The 20,424-nt window shown below is 42.7% G+C and overlaps 1 protein-coding gene across 5 annotated transcripts in view; it reads left to right on the top strand.

Annotated features, from left to right (window-relative positions):
• Positions 1 to 20,424, top strand: part of TMCO3 (transmembrane and coiled-coil domains 3) — a 159,769-nt gene that overhangs the window by 54,885 nt on the left and 84,460 nt on the right. For all 5 annotated transcript variants that reach the window (XM_030201498.1, XM_030201499.1, XM_030201502.1 and 2 more), the window contains one exon: positions 3,277 to 3,456. In XM_030201498.1, the coding sequence (XP_030057358.1) occupies positions 3,277 to 3,456 (180 nt within the window). The remainder of the gene's footprint in view (positions 1 to 3,276; positions 3,457 to 20,424) is intronic.

Raw genomic sequence — 20,424 nt, 5'->3', positions numbered from 1 at the left:
TATTTGCACCCCTTTCTTGATTAGAATTATGACTCCCGCTTTTTTTGCTTGCGCTGGGGATTCATAATATGAGCCCACCCACCAACGGCATAGTTTCTCGTGTTCCTTAGCATTTAAATGTGTTTCTTGAAGTAATGCTATTGACACCTTTTGCCTGTGGAGTGCCCGGAGTATCTTCTGCCTTTTTATCGGCGAAGAAATACCTCCCACATTCCATGTCACTACTTTAAGGGCCATTAAGTGATATCGTAAGTTTGCTGTATTACTACCTTGATTCTTTCTCTGATTAAGTGGGGAGGGCATCCCAGCCTATACCCCCACCCCCTGTAGTTGATCCTGTTCCTACATGGATGTTCAACTCGTGTGTCCCCTACTATATTGCCTGTATTCCCCTGTTCTTCTATTACCATGAAGATTTTGTTCCACATTAACCCTCTCCCCCTCCCTCCCCCACCCTCCCCCCTACTACCCATCTCCCCCATATTCTTATTGGCACCTATAGTGCTGTACTTCCGTGCTTCCGACCAGGGATCCCTCTAGACCAATCCTTACTTGTGTGTCATTTATCCCCTTCCCCCCTCAGTTTACCTTATTAACTTTACAGACAGTATCAACATCTTCAAAACTTTGTAACTCTGCATCAAATAGTCTCTGGTTTCCTCACCACTTCTGCTCTTCCTCTTACTATTGTACCAGTCTTTCTTTTCTTGTCACCGCACTACTCAGGTTTTACTCGACGTTCCCGGCCTTTCTTCCTCCAGCCGGTCCACGAATGCTTGAGCGGCTTCCACCGTGTCACAAAATCTGACTGAACCATTGTGCTGGATTCTCAATTTTGCTGGATATAGTAGACTGAACCTTATCTGCATTTTGTGCAGTCTCCCACATATTTGCGAATATTGCTTGCGCTGGAGGGACACTTTGGTAGAATAGTCCTGAAAACACAGTATCTTATGTCCGTCCACCTCCAGCTTCCCTCCTTTCCGTATAGCTATCAATACATCCATCTTATGTTGATAGTGTAGCATTCGCAATATGACCACTCTTGGCCGTGTATTATTCTCTCTTCTTGGACCCAACCGGTGTGCTCGTTCTATCTTAATTGGTCCCGCGGTACTCTGGTTAGTCAAAAGCTTGGTGAGCCATGGCTCCAAAAAACCTCTCAGTTCCGCCTCTGGTATTGATTCTGGTATGCCTACCAGCCGAAGATTATTCCTTCGAGATCGATTCTCCAGGTCGTCCACTTTGTCTTCCAAGGTTGTCACCATTGCTTGTAAATGCTCGATGGATTTTGATGCCTCCTGCGTGGTGGTTTCCACCTCTCCCAGTTGCTGTTGAACCTCCTGGAACTCGTTGGTAAACGTGGTGATTCTTTGGTCCATTCCTTCAAGCTTGTCAATTATTTGCTGCAATTTATTGTTCATGGTTTCCTCCACCGCCATTTTTACCTCCGTGACAATTTCCGTGGCCCAAACAGAGCTCACTGTTGGTGACGGTGGGGAATTTTTGTCCGCCATCTTTGTACCCCCGTTCTTATTCTTCTCCGGCTCTCTCCTGGAGCTTCTGGTAGCCATACAGCAATGCACGGGGCAACTACAGTCTATTCCACTGATTTAATACTGTTTTTGTCCCCGTTTCTCAGCAGCAGTGAGTTAACTCGGCTTGTTATTTATGCTGGATACTGTTTTATTATTCTTGGTCTCTATGCTAAGTATTCCTCTGTCTCTTTATTTTTCAATTGCCACATGTTCATTTACAGAGATTGGTGCTGTATTCCTTGTTCTTGTTTCCCCACGCTTCTCTTCCCACTATCTCTCCGCCATCTTCTCCTGATAGCACGGTACCTTATGCTCCTTTTGCCCCACGTTCTTGACCGTCCTCCGCCGTGCACTCATCTGGCTGCCCTTAGCTGCGGTCTCAATCGCCCGGTCCCGAGCACATCAGCAACATCGGCGAGACCTTTCTGTCTTTGAGCCTCCAGGTCTCCCGACCGCGTCGAGCTAGGTGTTCCGCTCCCCGCGTCTCGCCGGCCTCCTCCGGCCCCGGCTCCACGTGGTTGCAGTCGGGTGCGCGATCGCCGTTTTTTTCGCCGCTCCGTCTTTACCAAGCGGCTTCGCGGTTCCCAATTATGAGCCTGGGACTCTCCTCCGCACTAACCCGTCTTCTCTGTCTTATTCTGGGGGTTTGGGCTGTTTTAATCAGTATGATCCCTGGTCGTTGCCTGCAGGAGCTCACCTTACAGCGGCCATCTTGGCTCGCCGCTCCACCGGAAGTCCAGTACTAGTATTCTTTAATTTACATGGGCACTCGGCACATAAATATAGGTGCCAAGTTATAGAATGAGGGGGAAGGTGTCTGCTGTTGCAGCTTGTCAGCCACTGACTTTCTTCCTGCTTGTTTTGCCCACTTGGCAGGGAGAGATTGCTTAATTAGTTTCTTTGACCATAGTGGTTATGAGCATTGGGATCAGCCCAAATAAAGGATGTGAGCCATGGAAGCAATGTGAAAATGTCCTTGCCTGACAGCTCTTCACTGGAAATAGCTCAATTAGAATGTCCGTTATCCATAATTTCTGTGTTTAGAAATATATGAACATTTCCACTCACTCTTATTTGGTTTGGCTCTGTTTAGGGGAAAATGGAGGTCCTTCTATCTCATCAGATCACATTATAACTGTATATTGTTTTTCTGCTTAGAAACACAATTTGATTAGTAATATAATTGCTTATGCTTCCTTGAGTGAGATCAGCAGGTTTAGATATGGTGAAATCCCTGATTTTTTTTTTTAATCTAATAACTTCATTCTGGAATTGTAGTACTGATTTAGGCCTGGAGAACACTGCACTCCTTTGTAAGTCTGTGAAATGTTTTATTGAACCAATATGTAAATTATCAAGCAAATCATAAACATTCTTTATTTTGTTTAGTGGTGGGGGGGATTAATTGTTTTGTTTTGATGGTGTTAATACAATTAATCTGTTCTCCAGTGGGGTTGGGTATCAGGGCATTAACATTGTACTATCTGTATAATATAGGTTCTCATTGTAGCCAGAAGACCTAAGAAGCTCATAGCTCAGACCTCACATGTGGATTCAGAGAATGATATATGTGCACTTTTGAGATGCCACAGATGTATTCTTCCCAGCTATGTTGCAAGTGTAAAATCATCCTCTTGCTCAGACAATGAGTTGGCATAACTGGCAACATTTAAAACTCAGAAAATATTATTTTCCAAGTGGCCATAGGAACTTCTTGATGTTTTTTTCAATTCTGCAGGAAGAAAAAGAATATGTTGAACTTTTGGCAGCAGAGAAACATCAGGCTGAAGCCCTGAAGAACATGCAGCATCAAAACAAAAGCCTGTCCATCCTAGACGAGATCTTGGAAGATGTTAGGAAGGCAGCTGATCGTCTGGAAGAAGAAATTGAGGAGCATGCCTTTGATGACAATAAAGCTGTAGGTGACGGAACTGGGTGCTTAAGTTGGATATGTGTGGGTTTTTATTTAGTTATTTCTTACTACAAATGCATCTAGTCATACAACTTCAAATGAAACCAAGCAGTTTTAATGCTCTTATGTGCTTTTTCTTTCAGCAAAAAACCTCAAGGTTGAAAGGCTTGTTGGGTTTCTTTTACATACACATGTATAATCTGATTGGCTGACATAAATATATTATTTTTTAACTGTTCTATATCTTCCTGGGTTGGTTGGTTAAAAAAGAAAATGTAATTGTTTTTGTTATTAAAATGGTTATGTGAAACCATTTTAATAACATTCATGTCTGGTTTATGGAATTTGAGGTTTGCAGTTATGTGTAATATCTGCTTTTTACATTCATGTTGAGTGCAAAGACAATTAACACATGGAGAGTACAAATGAAGAGAAATCATATGTATGTAATTTTTTAATTTGCTTAAATAATTTTATATACTGCTTCACTGTCAAAGTTATGTTCAACAAAACAATAGAATTACAACATAAAGAGAATAATGATTAAGACAACTAAAACTAGTAAAATTTGGCTTAAAAGGGCCAATATTTTGGTTCCATGCAACCCATGATCTGAGAATGTGCAACATATTGCTTTAAACAGTAGTCACCAGAGGCCAGACCAATAAGTATTTGTTTATTTATTTGAATTTAAAAAAAATAAGCCACCTCTCTAAACTACAGCGTGTTAAAAATATATAACACATTATATAAAATATAGATCTCTTTGGATCAAGTGACTCAACAGCAACCTATCCATATTGATATTGATATCCAGCACAACATATAGTAACCCTATGGAACCATCATCCAAGTACCAGCTGTTAACCTCCAGGCATAGGAAAATAGCATGGCCTTCTAAGCTGAAAATAACTGAAAATGCTCCTGCCAGTTATTAACTTCATCCTCTGGGTTATTGGTACTTCCAATAAATTTTCTTCACCAGATCACAGGAAGCAGCTAGAAATGTAATGAGACAATCTGTTTAGCAAAAACATTAGGCCTATCACCCAGGACTGCAAGGTTTATTTACTTTGTAGGTTTACCTAATTCTTGTGGAAGCAAATGCCTATTTAACGGAATAATCGTTTTGATGCCAAATCTATGTGGAAAAGAATTGAGTCATGCTTCCAAGCTTTGAGATACCAAAATATATAAGATAATTTTGACTTTGAATGAAAATGGCTAACTTCAAGTGGACAGTCCTTCCCAAAGGAACATTCATTAGTATCCAGATTGCCATTGTGCAGATGCTCTTTCCTTCAGTGACTGGAGCATATTCCAACTGGCCTAATTATCAAAAAAATGTACTCATAACCCAGATCTTATTTTGAATGACTTATTACATATCAGTTGTTAATTGCAGTTTGATCTCTCTAGTCTCAACCTACTTTTGTATTGTATTTCATCCCATCTCATGAATAACAGTGTAGTTTTCCCCCAATTCACCCTCCTCTCTATGTTGTATCACACACTATTCCCATTACTGAAGAGGAAGCAATTAACGATGGGAATGCGGTATGTGCATGAGGGGTAGAGTCTGGTCCTAGGATGATTAGCCACGTAAGTAGGCTATTATGGGTGCCAAGAGGAATTTTCAGTAAGAGTGGAGGAGTAGCCTAATGGTTAAACAGCATGCTGAGAACCAAGGGAGCCTGGTTCAAATCCCACTGCAGCTCCTTGTGATCTTGGGCAAGTTACTTAATGGTCCATTACCTCAGGTAGAAACTCATACTATGAACCTGCTGTTCCGAATAGCACCGTAAAAATACCGCCGGACAGAAAAATACCTGAATGTACACTGCTTTGATAGTTTTCAAGTTTAAGATGGTATATAAGAAATTAAGGGGTCCTTTTACTAAGCTGTGCTAAGAAATGGGTTTAGTGTGCACCCTTATGCAGGCTAGCACGGCCATCAAAAAGAGCTTTTTTTCTAGGACTGCACAGTTACAATAAATAATAATAAATAATAATTATTAACATGTTATTTGTATCCCACATCTTCCCACCTCTTTGCAGGTTCAATGTGGCTTACAATACATCATGAATAGTGAAAGTACATTAGAAAGTATACATTTAGTACTGACAGAGGATCTTGGGTACATGATAATGATAAAACATGATGGTGTTTTAGCAAACAATCAAAGTAAGAAATATTTAAGAATCATATAAGAATTATATTGGAGTATGCATTTAGTGATAGCGAAAAAATATGATAGTGGTTTTGCAAGCAGGGGCAGTTCTGGATATGTGTACAGGAGTTCATATTTGTTGATCTTTGTTGTATGCCTTGTTGAAGAGATGGGTCTTCAGTAGACTTTGGAAGTTGGATTGTTCATAAGTCGTTTTTAGGTTTCTCGGTAGCGCATTCCAGAATTGTGTGCTCAGGTAGGAAAAGGTTGACGCATGCGTTAGTTTGTATTTAAGACCTTTGCAATTTGGGAAGTGAAGATTGAGGAATGTACGAGATGATTTTTTAGCATTCCTGAGTGGTAAGTCTATCAGGTCTGACATGTAGGCTGGTGCATCTCCGTGAATAATTTTGTGGACTAGGGTGCATATTTTGAACATGATTCATTCTTTAAGTGGGAGCCAGTGCAGTTTTTCTCGTAGGGGTTTAGCGCTTTCGTATTTTGTTTTGCCGAATATGAGTCTAGCTGCGGTATTCTGAGCTGTCTGAAATTTCTTGATTATTTGCTCTTTGCATCCGGCATATAGTGCGTTGCAGTAATCTAGATGACTGAGTACTATTGATTGTACCAGGTTGCGGAAGACGGTTCTTGGGAAGAACGGTCTTATTCTTTTTAGTTTCCACATTGAGTGGAACATCTTCTTGGTTGTGTTTTTCACGTGACTCTCAAGTGTTAGGTGTCGATCAATGGTTACTCCAAGAATTTTTAGGGTGTCCGAAATTGGAAGATTCAGTTTTGGTGTATCAATGGTGGTGAATTTGTTTGTGTTGTATTGCGAGGAGAGTACTAGGCATTGGGTTTTTTCCTCGTTGAGTTTCAACTTGAATGCGTCCGCGCATGTGTGCATGATGTGTAGGCTTTGGTTAATGTCATTAGAGATTTCTTTTAAATCTTGTTTAAATGGAATATAGATCGTTACGTCGTCTGCGTAAATGTATGGGTTAAGGTTTTGGTTTGATAGTAGTTTTGCCAAGGGTATCATCATTAAGTTGAATAAAGTCGGTGAGAGGGGAGATCCCTGTGGAACTCCACATTCGGGTATTCATGTAGCTGATGTGGTCGAATTAGATGGTATGATCATGTGGTTAGGAACCCCTTGAACCAGCTGAGAACATTTCCTCAGATTCCAAAATATTCGAGGATATGTAATAGTATTCCATGATCAACCATATCGAAGGCGCTAGACATGTCAAATTGTAGCAGTAGTTCGTTCATGCCGGTTGCAATCATTTGTTTAAATTTATTCATGAGGGTGACTAGTACTGTTTCCGTGCTGTGGTTAGACCGAAATCCTGATTGGGAATCGTGTAGTATTGAGAATTTGTTTAAATAATTTGTGAGTTGTTTTGTTACCATCCCTTCTGTTAGCTTGGTTATTAAGGGTATGTATGCTACTGGTCTGTAATTGGTTAGTTCGCTGGCACTTTTCTTTGCGTCTTTGGGTATGGGAGTGAGTAGGATGTTTCCTTTTTCCTTCGAAAAGAGTCCAATTTTTAGCATATAGTTTACGTGATTCGTGAGGTCTGTTATGAATTGGTGAGGGGCAGATTTCATAAGGTTGTTTGGGCATATATCCAATTTGCAGTGTGATTTGGCAAATCTTTTAAGCGTTTGGGAGATAAGATCCTCCGATATTGTCTCAAAATTGGTCCAGGGTCTGGATCTAGACAATCAAGGAGTGCAACGTAATCGGTGGTGCTGACTGGTAATAACGTGTCAGTTGTTCAACTAGCGTTAAAAAAATTAAAATGATTAACACCGGGCGCTCATATTAACTCCTGCCATTGGCTGCCTCTGTATTTCAAGCTTCATCTGGTGCTCCAATAGTGCTTCTGGTAATAACGTGTCAGTTGTTCAACTAGCGTTAAAAAAATTAAAATGATTAACACCGGGCGCTCATATTAACTCCTGCCATTGGCTGCCTCTGTATTTCAAGCTTCATCTGGTGCTCCAATAGTGCTTCTTGGCATTCCAAGCCTTACAGTGGTTTACTGAGGACGTTGGAAGGAGCATCTCCCACCATTGACCCTGATAGAGCTGCTGATCCTCCCTCAGAACCACTTGAGCTGCCAGCCCACTTCAGAGCTGCAGGTGCCTCTGACCCCTCCTCCACCGCGAGAACTGCTGGTGTTGCTGACATCCCCCCCCCCCCTCTCCGAGAGCTGCTGATGTCACTGGTACCCCCACTGAAAGCAGGTATCGCTACTGGGACCCCCTCAAAAACAGGTATTGCTGCTGGGACCCACTCAGAGCCACTGGTATGAGTTGGAAAATCATCAGACACAAGCAGCTGCGCTGTTCTCTCTCTCTCTCTCTCTCTCACTGAAATCGTACTGCAAGAGGAGGAGAGTGTGAATGGCTACATATTGGGCTGCTTCCTACTCCTGTGTCTGTCTGGAGCTGACTGCTCCTGTGAACAATGGGGGCCTCTTTAGAGCCCCACGGTTCATGTGAGAGATTGGCTGTAGACAGTCACAGGGGAAGGAAGCAGCTAGATATCAGCTCTTGCAGTACGATTTCAGCTGTGGAAGGAGAGGGAGTGAACAGAACAGCTGCTGCCTGTGGCTGTGGATAACAGGGGGCTGTGTAAGGCAAGGTGATAGTGTGCCATGGGATAGGTGGGGGGAGGGGGACCTGTGCAAAATGACTGCCATGGGATTGGGGGGCTTCGCAAGCTAATTGTGTGCCATGGGGTTGAGGGGCTAAGCAAGGTGCTTGTGTGCCATGGGGGGGGGGGGGGGGGGGAGCTTCGCAAGGCAAGATAACTGTGTGCCATGGGGGGAGGGGAGCTGTGCAAGGCAAGGTGATTGTGTGCCATGTGACACCATGCTTCCAGAAGGGAGACTGCTAGTTTCTGGTAGTGATGTCCAGTAGTACCTTATGGTACTGGTTTACTAAACTTTCAGATATAGAGGCCCCGATGCTCAAAACTCCGGTGCTATTTCGAATAGTGCCATAAAAATGCCACTGGAATAACGCCCTAATGCTCAATGCTAATGAGATGAAAATATAGGTGCGCTCATAAAGTTGAGCATTAGGGAGTTTGGTGGGAGGATTGTGCTTTGCACACGTGCAGAAGAGTTCAGTGGTAAAACCTGAACTTGAAGTACACATTTTTGGCTGTTTTTAGTGGCCTAAATATAAGCTTTAAAATTTTTTTTTTTTTTAGCTTGGACGCTTATATTCATACACAGAAAACAGACACCAATGTGTGTCTTTGCTTGGGTCAGCTGTTTCTCATGACCAGCGCTTAAGGGCTTACATGGGCTTCCTTCTGCTTCCAAAAGAAATCAAAACCTGCTGATTTTGCAGAAAATAATCATGAGAGAAGCATGAGAATCATGAGAAATCCTCTGTTCCAACATGCTAACAACTGCTCCGACCTGGCATTATTTTTCGCAGTGGTAAGGCAGTTTTGTTTCGTGCGCTCTTTTCTAAGCAGTGAAAATCTGTTGAGACTTGACTTAAGTACTACCTTATAAAATAACATCTAGTGCACTTATAGCAAGTAAGTGCAGCTTTGAGGAGCAGTAGCCTAGTGGTTAGAGTACTAGGCTGTCAACCAGCAAAGCCAGGTTTAAATCTTGATTTTTGTCTCTGTGATCTTTTGCAAGTTGCTTAACCTTACCATTGCCTTAAGTACAAAATTAGATTCTAATTCCACTGGGGACAGGGAAATACCTAGGGGCTCATTTTCAAACACTTAGGCCTACAAAGTTACATAGAACATAAGAGTAGCCATACTGGGTCAGACCAGTGGTCCATCTAGCCCAGTATCCTGTTTTTCAAACAGTGACCAAGCCAGGTCACAAATACCTTGGCAGAAACCCAAATTGTGGCAACGCTCCATACTATTTATTTATTTATTTATCACATTTGTATCCCACCTTTTCCCACTGATAGCAGGCTCAAAGTGGCTTACAAAAATATTGTAGTAAGTTACAATGCAAGAAGTACAATTTTTCAAATTTAGCAGAATAAGAAAAATAACAGTTAAACAACGATGAGTATTGAAGTGGGATATAAATAACAATTGATCAGTAGTAAATATGAAAGATAAGATGTAATTAGAGTCTATTGGATCTTATAATAGTAAGGGATAATTATGATTTTGTTGAACCTGGAGAATAAGCCTTCATCCCAGGGCAAGCAGTTGCTTCCCATATCTGTCTCAATAGCAGACTATGGACTTTTCCTCCAGGAATTTGTCCAAACTTTTTTTAAACCCAGATACACTAACCTCTGTTACCACATCTTCTGGCAAAGAGTTCCAGAGCTTAACTATTTGTTGAGTGAAAAAATATTTCCTCCTGTTTGTTTTAAAAGTATTTCCATGTAACTTCCTTGAGTGTCCCCTGGTCTTTGTGCTTTAGGAATGAGTAAAAAAAATTGATTTACTTTTACTCATTCTACACCATTCAGGATTTTGTAGACCAAGGTCATAACTCCCCTCATCTGTCTCTTTTCCAAGCTGAAGAGCCCTAACCTCCAGTGGCGTACCAAGGTGGGGGCGGTCCGCCCCGGGTGCACCCCGCTGGGGGGGGGGGTGCCGCACGCCTGTCGGCTCTTCGTTTTCATGTTCCCTTTGCCCCGGAACAGGTTACTTCCTGTTCCGGGGCAGAGGGAGCATGAAAACGAAGAGCCGGCAGGCGCGCAGCACCCCCCCAGCGGCGTGCACCCGGGGGGGGGCGTTGTGCTGTTCCGAGGGGGCGCTGCACCTGGGGGGCTGGGCGCATTGGCGATCTGCCCCGGGTGTCAGCCCCCCTAGGAACGCCACTGCTAACCTCTTTAGCCTTTTCTCATATGAGAGGAGCTTCATTCCCTTTATCATTTTGGTCGCTCTTCTTTGAACCTTTTCTAATTCCGCTATATCTTTTTTTTTTTTTTGAGATACGGCGATCAGAACTGAACACAATACTCAAGGTGCAGACGCACCATGGAGCGATACAAAGGCACTATAGTATTTTTGGTCTTATTCACCATCCCTTTTCTAATAATTCTTAGCATCATGTTTCCTGTTTTGGCCTTCGCTGCATACCGAGCAGAAGATTTTAGTGTATTATCTACGACACCCAGATCTTTTTCTTGAGTGCTGACCCCCAAGGCAGACCCTAGCATCACGTAACTGTGATTCGGATTATTCTTTCCAATGTGCATCACCTTGCATTTGACCAGAGTAAATTTCATCTGCCATTTGGATGCCCAGTCTTCCAGTTTCCTAAGGTCTTCCTGCAATATTTCACAGTCTGCACATGTTTTAATTTTAACAGCTGAATAGTTTTGTATCATCTGCAAATTTGGTCACCTCGCTCGTCGTTTCGATTTCCATATCATTTATAAATATGTTAAATAGTACCGGTCCCAGTACAGATCTCTGCGGCACTCCACTGTTCACCCTCCTCCACTGAGAGAAATGACTATTTAACCCTTACCCTCTGTTTTCCATCCAATCACCAATTCCTAATCCACACCAGAACCTTGCCTCCTATCCCATGACTCTTAATTTTCTCAAGAGTCTCTCATTAGGAACTTTATCAAAAGCTTTCTTAAAATCTAGATACACTACATCAACTGGCTCACCTTTTTCCACATGTTTATTCATGCCGTCAAAGAAGTGAAGCAAATTGTTGAGGCAAGACTTCCCTTGGCTGAACCCATGCTGACTCTGTCCCATCAAATCATGTCTACATGTTCTGTAATTTTAGTCTTTATAATAGCTTCCACTATTTTGCTAGGCTTACTGGTCTATAATTTCCCGGATCACTCCTAGAACCCTTTTTAAAAATCAACGTTACATTGGTCACCCTCCAATCTTCAGGTACTATGGACGATTTTAACAACAGGTTACATATTACCTAACAGCAGATCAGCAATTTCATGCTTGAGTTCTTTGAGTATCCTTAGATGTATGCCATCCGATCCAGGTGACTTACTACTATTTAATTTGTCAATTTGGCTCAGTATATCTTCCAGGCTCACCGAGATTTGTTTCAGTTCCTCTGCATCATCACCCTTGAAAATAATTTCCGGTACAGGCAGATCTTTTACACCTTCTTCCGTAAAGGCAGAAGCAAAGAATTCATTCAGTTTCTCCGCTATGGCCATGTTCTCCCTGAGCACTCCTTTTGCTACTTCATGATGTAACAGTCCCACGGATTCCCTCGCAGGCTTTCTGCTTCTGATGTACCTGAAAAAGTTGTTACTGTGAGTTTTAGCCTCTGTGGCAAGTTTCTCTTCATATTCCCTTTTAGCCTTCTTTATTACGTTGCATCTGACTTGCCAGTGCTTGTGTTGCTTCTTATTTTCTTCATTTGGGTTCTTTTTCCATTCTTTGAAGGACAGTCTTGGCTGTAATGGTCTGTTTTTCTTCACCTTTTAACCACGCTGGCTGATGTATTTGCAAAGGTGAAAAGAAGAGAAAACGCGGAATGCATCTGGATTGGGCTTCCAAGATGGTATTTTTTAATCACGCCCACGCTTGATTTAGTGTCCTAACCTTTGCAGCAGATCTTTTTAGTTTCTTTTTAACCATTTTCCTCATTTTATTATAGTCACCCTTTCGAAAATTAAATGCCGCTACAGTAGATTTCCTTTGCAGGTTCATCCCAGATAGTAGCTCAAGCTTGATCATGTTATGATCACTATTTCCCAGGGGATTCAACACTGCCCTTGGTGGTGTGCAGGGCATAGTGCCACCAGATCCAAAATGGCTCTCCCTCTTGTCTGTTCCTGAACCAGCTGCTCCAAGAAGCAGTTGTTTATTACATGTAGAAATTTTATCTCCCTGGTGCTCCCTGATGTAACATTTATCCAGTCAATATTGGGGAATTGAAATCACCCATTATTTTAGCATTGCCCAATTTGACAGCTTTCCTGATCTCTGTAAACATTTCTTCATCCGTCTTTTTGTTCTTTCAAACGGGCGGTAGTACAGCCGTACAAGAATATTCCTTCCCTTCACACATGGAATTTCTATCTATAATGATCCCATGCTGCTCTCTGTGTCATATGGCATGTTTATTTTATTTGACTCAGTTCCCTCTTTAACGTATAGTTCAACCTCCCTTCCAATTTGATCCTCTATCATTGCGATACAATTTGTACCCTGTTAACACAGTGTCCCATTGATTGTCCTCTTTCCACCAAGTCTCTGAGATGCCTATTACATCTATCTCATCATTTAGTGCTATATATTCTAACTCTCTCATCTTATTTTTTAGGCTTCTAGTATTTTTATGCAAGCACTTCAAATTGTATTTTTTTCCTTTTACCTACAAGCTGCTTAAAGTTAAAGGGGATAATATGCATCCTTTATCTGCTCTCTCATTAAGCATATCTGGCTTACTTTCAGCATTGTTGAACCCTCTCTACTGGGATTCCCTTCATATCTTGTTTTCATAGTATCCTTCAAGGATACTCCACACCAAACCATGTGATCCTGGGCAACTGTTGGCTTTCCTCCCCATTCTAGTTTAAAAGCTTCTCTACAGGGGCGTAGCTACGGGTGGGCCTGGATGGGCCCAGGCCCACCCACCCAGCACGCACACAACTGCTGCAGCAGCAGCAGCCTAGCTGCCTAGCGTGACGGCAGAGACAGCACCCGACCCGCAAGGCTCTGGCAGTGGCAGCTGATCTCTCCAGGCTTCGAGTTCAGCTCAGGCCCGCCCACCACCCAAGCGCACACACACACTGCATGCAGCAGCCTAGCTGCCCTAGCATACGTCACGGGCACCCGCGCTCAGGGCAGGCTCTTCAGACGACATCAGCCCAAGCCCACCTACCTTCCGGCTTCGGAGAGAGGCAGAGTGGCAGTCGGCTCGGCGCTGAATGCACTTGCAGTGCGTCGTGGTGGTTGTTCGCATTCGCATCCATCCTAGTGGGCGGTAGCGGTATGACCCGGACGTGGCTGTGCGCAGCGGCGTGCCTCGTTCTCGCTCCACTCGGCTCCGTCGTCCGATTGCTCATGATGTGGGATCTGAGGGAGGGCAGGCTAAGCTGCACATGGCCACACATGCACACACGCAGGGTTCAGCCTGGCCCTTCCCTCCCTGGCCTGGAAACGTGGGAAATTGAATTGGGAAAGAAACAGAAAGATCTGGTCTTCGAAGTTCAAATTGAGAATTTGAGATCCTTGAAAATCGACTCGAGTTCCTGTCTCGGCCCCAGGTAACTTTACTCCAAGCAGCAGCTGCCAGCCCAGCCCAGCCTAGCCTAGCAGCAGGTAATAAAATTGTAAATGCTTTTTGGGTTTTTTTACATCTTATTTTTAACATCATCATGTAATTTGTTTTTAAAATTAAGCTAGCTGGGGCCTGGTGGGCACTATTAAAATTTATTGTTGTGGAATTTCTGGGTGGGGTAAGCACTTCACTGCCTAAGGCAAAAAATGTATATATTTAATGATTAAAATATACGTTTTTTTTTTGCCCTGCAGTGAAGAGCCCACCCCCACCTAGAAGCCCACCACCATGACCTGCCAGCATTTTGATTACTCTTTTGTTATCAAAATGATGGCTGTGGTCTGGTAGTGGACTTCTACTAGTGGGCACTACTCATGTCTCTCTATCTATATCTATATATTTATCTATCTATCTATCTATCTATAGTGCCCACCCATATTAGCTCTGGGCCCACCCAAAATGTCAGGTCTGGCTACGCCACTGCTTCTCTATCTTCTTTTAAAAAGTTAGTGCCAGCAGCCTGGTTCCATCTCGGTTAAGGTGGAGCCCATCCTTTCAGAACAGTCTTCCCCTTTCCCGGAATGTCACCCAGTTCCTAACAAATCTAAATCCCTCATCCCTGCACCATTGTCTGAACCACGCATTGGGACTTCAGAGCTCTGTTTGCCTTTTGGGTCCTGCGCGTGGAATGGGGAGCATCTCTGAAAATGCGACCCTGGAGGATCTGGACTTCAGCTTTTGTACCTAAGAGCCTAAATTTGGCTTCCAGAACCTCCCTCCCCACATTTACCTATGTCATTGGTACCCACATGTACCAAGACAGCCGGCTCCTCCCCAGCACTATCTAAGATCCTGTCTAGGTGACGCATGAGGTTGGCCACCTTCACACCAGGCGATTCTCACGTCCACCAGCCACCCAACTATCTATATGCCTAATGATCGAGTCACCAACTACAGCAGCTGTCCTAACCCTTCCCTCCTGGGCAGAAGTTCTTGGAGACTAAACTAGGTCCTGCAGTGCCTGCCATCTGGTACCATGCTGTGTTACAAAGTCAAAGTTTTAAAACTAGGGGGAAAAGATTATGGCAATTAGTTGACAAAGTTTGCTTTTTTATATTTTTATTCTGCCTATCACTAACCTACAATGCCTCCTCTAAACCCCAACATTTAAGTTCCCAAAACACAAGGCAAAATAATGTTCACTTTCCAGAGAAATGTCCTCTTCTCTCAGAACTTCTCAAAAAGAAAGTTGTGAGACCTTTCCTCTTTATATAGTTTTGAACCTAAGGGAACTGCTTCAAACAGACCCTTTCAAGCTAACTCAGTAATCAGCTTGCCCTTAATAACATCTGCAAATATTCTACTTCCGCACAACTTAATTAACACCTAATTCAGGTCAGTAGCAGTGCTACCTCTCCAGCAACCAAAGAACAGAAAATAACTGTCTTTTTGAACAAGATTTGAGCCTCCCTACTATCCTTTTAAAGTTCTTTGTCTGTTCTACTTCTAGAAAACGTTTGTTTAAAACTATGGAAAAATGTTTACTTCTAGAGAAAGTTTTGGTTTAAAACTGTGGGAAAAGGGTTGTACACTATGCAAACTAGTTAATAATGCTTGCTTTTCTCTCTCTCCTTTTTTTTCCCCTCCTAAGTCTAAACTAGGTCCTGCAGTGCCTGCTAGAGGCTATCTGTTAATGCTGTAGTACAAAGTTCAAGTTTTAAAACCAGGGGGAAAAGAGTATGGAGATTAGTTGATAATTTGCTTTTTTATATTTTTATTCTGCCTATCGCTGACCTACAATTCCTCCTTTAAACCCCAACCTTGTTCCCAAAGCTCAAGGCAAAGTAATGTTCACTTACCACTTCTCAGAACTTCTGTGTAAATCTAAGTGCTTTGAAAATATGCCTCCTGGTGTACTTGAGTGTAGCTTACCAACAGCTATTACTGAGAAAAATGCCAGCTAAATCCAAAAAATATATTCATAAAAGCCACTTTTTGGCACTTAATTGACATACATTTCTATGCGCAAACTTACAGAATTGCTTTTCACATGCCTGAAGCAATTGTGTGTGCTTTGTTTTGTTTTGTTTTTTTAAGGAAACTGGAATCAATGTTGTTTGAACATTTAGGAACAATTAAAAAAAATGTTAGAAAAAATATATGTATATGCTAAATTTATTTCAGCTCTTTACGTTTGGAAAATTTTAATTGATATACAGCCATATCTTTTTCCAAATTGTTTAATTAATAAGAACATAAGAATTATATTAGGTCAGACCAGTGGTCCTAGTCCAGTATCCTGCTTCCAACAGTGGCCAATCCAGGTCACAAGTGTCTGGAAGAAACCCAATTAGTAGCAACATTCCATGCTACCAATCCCAGGGCAAGCAGTGGCTTCCCCCATGTCCATCTCAATAACAGATTATGGACTTTTCCTCTAGAAACTTGTCCAAATCTTTTTTAAACCCAAATACACTAACCACTGTTACTACATCCTCTGGCAAAGAATTCCAGCGCTCAACTATTCTTTGAGTGAAAAAATATTTAGTATTAGCCTGAGGACATTAAAAAAAATTACCGTAGGAGCACTTACCACCTCCTATTTTAGGTGGTGTTTCGTGTATCCATAAGGAAGGAGCCCTTACCAGTTAGCACAGCAGTAATGTGCACATACTAGCTGATTAGTGCATCCACACTCACGCTCTGCCCCTGACATGCCCCACCAAAAAAACCCCAAAACAAAATAATCATCATGCAATTAGTGCGTGCAGAAGGCAGAACACTTTTGCACGTTCCACATAAGGACATTTTTTCTACGTTAGGTGCATGTTAACACCAAACGCAGCTTTTTTTTTTTTTTTTTTTAAATAAATTTTATTGAAGAGAAAACAGAATATTTCAACATTTGAACTGTTGCAAACTTCTAATACAAATAATCATCTCTTTATGCTTCCTTCCCTTCCCTCCTCCCCTCTCCCCCCCCCCCCACCCCTGTGATGACTAGTCCAAATCCTTTGACTGTTCATAAAGTGTCCAGATTTTCGTGAAAGCCATCAAGGAACCTCTCCGTATGGCCGTGAGCTTCGACATTTGATATAGATAGTCCACCTTTCGTAGCACCATACTGAACTCTGGTAGTTCCATTTGTTTCCAAGCCCGGGCCAAAACCAGCTTTGCTGCTACAAAATATTGAATGGCCAGCCTGTGTTGCCAGCTAAGTATTCTTGGAGGCTTGAAGTGGAGGAGGCAGCATTCCGCTTCACAAGTATAGGTCTTTTGAGTCACTTTATTAACCTCTTCTATTACTTTTGCCCAGTATACTTTTACTTTTTCACATTCCCACCAAATATGTAGAAACGTGCCCTCTTGGCCACACACCCGCCAGCATTGCCCCGATATCCCTGGATACATTTTTTGCAGCCTGACGGGAGTGTAGTACCACCAATATAACATTTTAAATCCATTTTCGCTCGCAGATTGTGCTAGTGATGGTTTGAGTAGGTATTTATAATTTCGTTTCCACACTGTCTGGGGGTACGTGCGCTGCAATGCCCTTTCCCATCTCGCCTGGTATAACACCTGAGGATCAGTACGCCCCAACAGAGCTAAGTATATACGCGTTATACTACCCTTACCTCCCCCTTTGCACATCGCTATTTCCAATGCTGTTTCATCCAGCTCCAATTCGTCTTGCGCTCGTCTCTTAATAAAATTACGAAGACCACAATAGTATACCAAGTCTCTCTCTACCAACCCATACTCTGCTTGGAGCTCCGCAAAACCCACCACTTCCCCCTCACCCCGTAATTGACCTAAAGTGCGTAGTCCCGCTTGTGCCCAAATTTGAAAGGCCTTTTCAGATTTACCCGAAGGAAATCCTCTCGCCCACCTAATTGCTGTTTGCCTATAATATTTTCGCTCTGGGAACATCCTCCTCCTAATCTGATACCAGGTCGATAAAATATATTTCACTCCCAATGGAACCCTCCTAATTATTGGCGTCAACTCCTCCCCTGGGATCCATAGGATGTCCTCTATTTCTCTCCGACCCAACCATGCCCGTTCCCAATGAAACCAATTTGCTAGAATTCTTAACTGTGCTGCTTGATAATACAAGTAAAAGTTGGGGACTCCCATACCTGCCTTCTCATGGGGTTGATACATCATAGTTCGTTTAACTCGCGGAGGGCGTTTCTTCCAAATATATGTAAAAACCTTTCACCTAAGTTTAACGAAGAAAGTGTTAGGGATTGGGACAGGAAGTGCCATAAAAAGATATAGTAGCTTGGGGAGTATCATCATCTTAACCGCGGAAATACGTCCCTTCCATGAGATATTAAGCCTTTCCCATCTATCGAGTTCCCTAAAAAGTTTGTCCATTTTTTGGGGGTAATTAGTATGAAATAGATTCTCTATTCTTGGCGTTATCTGTACTCCCAAATATCTGATCGAGCTCTTGGCCCACACAAATGGAAATGCTGCCTGAAGGTTTGGTAGGTCGCTAGGGGGTACTGTTAGATTTAAGAAAACTGATTTTTGTCAGGTTGGGCTTGAAACCTGATAGCTGCCCATATTGCGTCAAATGTTCTATTATCCAATTCACTGACTTCTCCGGCTGGGTAAGAGTGAGTAATATGTCATCTGCAAATAACATGATTTTATGTTCCCTCACTATCCCCTTTACTGCTGTATCCTTTCTAATTTTACAGGCCAGCGGCTCCAAAGACAGAGCAAACAGGAGAGGGGATAGTGCACATCCCTGTCTGGTGCCCCGCCTCAGATCAAACGTTCTCGTGTATGACCCATTAATTTTTATTGTAGCTAATGGGGCCTGGTATAGTAATCGCAGCCAATCGAGATATCTCCTTTTATCCCTACTCGCCTGAACACTGCGAACATGAAGGTCCAATCCACACGATCAAATGCCTTCTCTGCATCTATCGAAAGCAATACTGCGGGTGTCGATTCATCCTCCACCTGTTGTATAATGTGTAATAAGCAACGAATATTATCGAATGTCTGGCGACCTGTTATAAATCCCGCCTGATCCCCATGTATCACACCAGGCAACTTTTTTTGCAATCTGCGAGCCAAATTTTTTGTAAATATCTTATAATCTACATTAAGTAGAGAGATTGGCCTATAGGAACCACAAAGCTGAGGATCTTTCCCTGGTTTTAGTAGCAGGGTAATCGCAGCCAGTCTCCATGAATAAGGCAGCTCGTGCGCATCTTCTAAGGAGTAAAATAATTTCAACAATAGTGGCGCCAGATGTTTAGTGAATAGCTTATAGAATCTTACAGTAAACCCATCTGGGCCAGGAGCTTTGCCATTTGCCATGTCCCCTATCGCCCATCTGATGTCCTCTAGTGTTATAGGAGATGAGAGAGACTCTGACTCCCCCTCTTGCAACTGGGGGACATCAATCTGTCCCAGATATTGCTCGATTGCAGCGTCCTCAGCTGAGTGTTCCGGCTCATACAGTGTAGTATCATAATTTAAGAAAGCCTCCTGTACCTCTTCTATTTGTGTGACATGTTCCCCAGTTGGGGTTTGAATGCCCCCAATATAATTGCGTTGAACCAACTTTTTAAGTTTACAGGCCAACAGCCTACTCGCCTTGTCCCCAATTCAAAATGTTCTTGCTGTGCACATTGTAGTTGGGCCGCTATGTCTGCAAGTTGGAGTTCATTAAGTTTTAATCTCAACTGATGCATCTTTTCTAGTTCATCCATCGCATTAGGATCTTCTTTATGTTTGCGCTGTAAGTTGAGGAGTTCAGTTCTGATGTGATTCTCCTGCTCTGCGCGAGTTTTAGTTATATGTGCCTTCAGTGCAATCAATTTCCCTCGGATCACTACTTTAAGCCCCTCCCATATGCTGGCTGGGTGTATCTCCTCTTTATCATTAAATTCAATGTATTCTAAAATATATTGTTCTATTGTTGGGATATTCTTTACCTCATGTAGGAGTGTCTGATCCAGCCGCCAGTATTGTGTGCCCACTCGTTTAACTCCTAATCGCAGTACCATGGTCACTGGGGAATGGCCGGACCACGTGCGGGATTCAATATCTATCTCCTGAACTTTGTTAACTACTGTCACCTCCCCCAACCAGGTATCTATTCTTGAGTAGGACTTGTATTGGGAGGAGTAGTATGTATAATCTCTTTCGGAGCCATGGTGTGACCTCCAGAGGTCTATCAATCCCCATCGGGCCATAAAACCTTTGAATAATTTCCTATCAACTTTAGCATATGCTGCCTGACCTGTGGAGTTATCCAGGGGAGGGTGAATAGTGAGATTCAGGTCACCCCCTATTAATAATTGCCCCTGCTGATGATCTTGAATTAATCGCTCTAAACGCTCAAGGAATGGGCCTTGTCCTTAATTGGGGGCATAGACTTTAAGAATAGTATACTGAATATTATACAGGGAGGCCACTACCAGAAGGAATCTGCCCTCTTTATCAGGAACAGTTTTGAGGATCTGCCATGGGTGCATGCCTGAGAACGGTATTAGGACCCCCCTCTTTTTGGAATTCCCACTACAAGAGGAAAACAA

This window comes from Microcaecilia unicolor, chromosome 4 (genome assembly GCF_901765095.1).
Source record: "Microcaecilia unicolor chromosome 4, aMicUni1.1, whole genome shotgun sequence".
NCBI classification, from domain to species: domain Eukaryota; kingdom Metazoa; phylum Chordata; class Amphibia; order Gymnophiona; family Siphonopidae; genus Microcaecilia; species Microcaecilia unicolor.
Note: the sequence above shows the minus strand (reverse complement) of the source record. Positions and strands in the feature narration are given on the sequence as shown.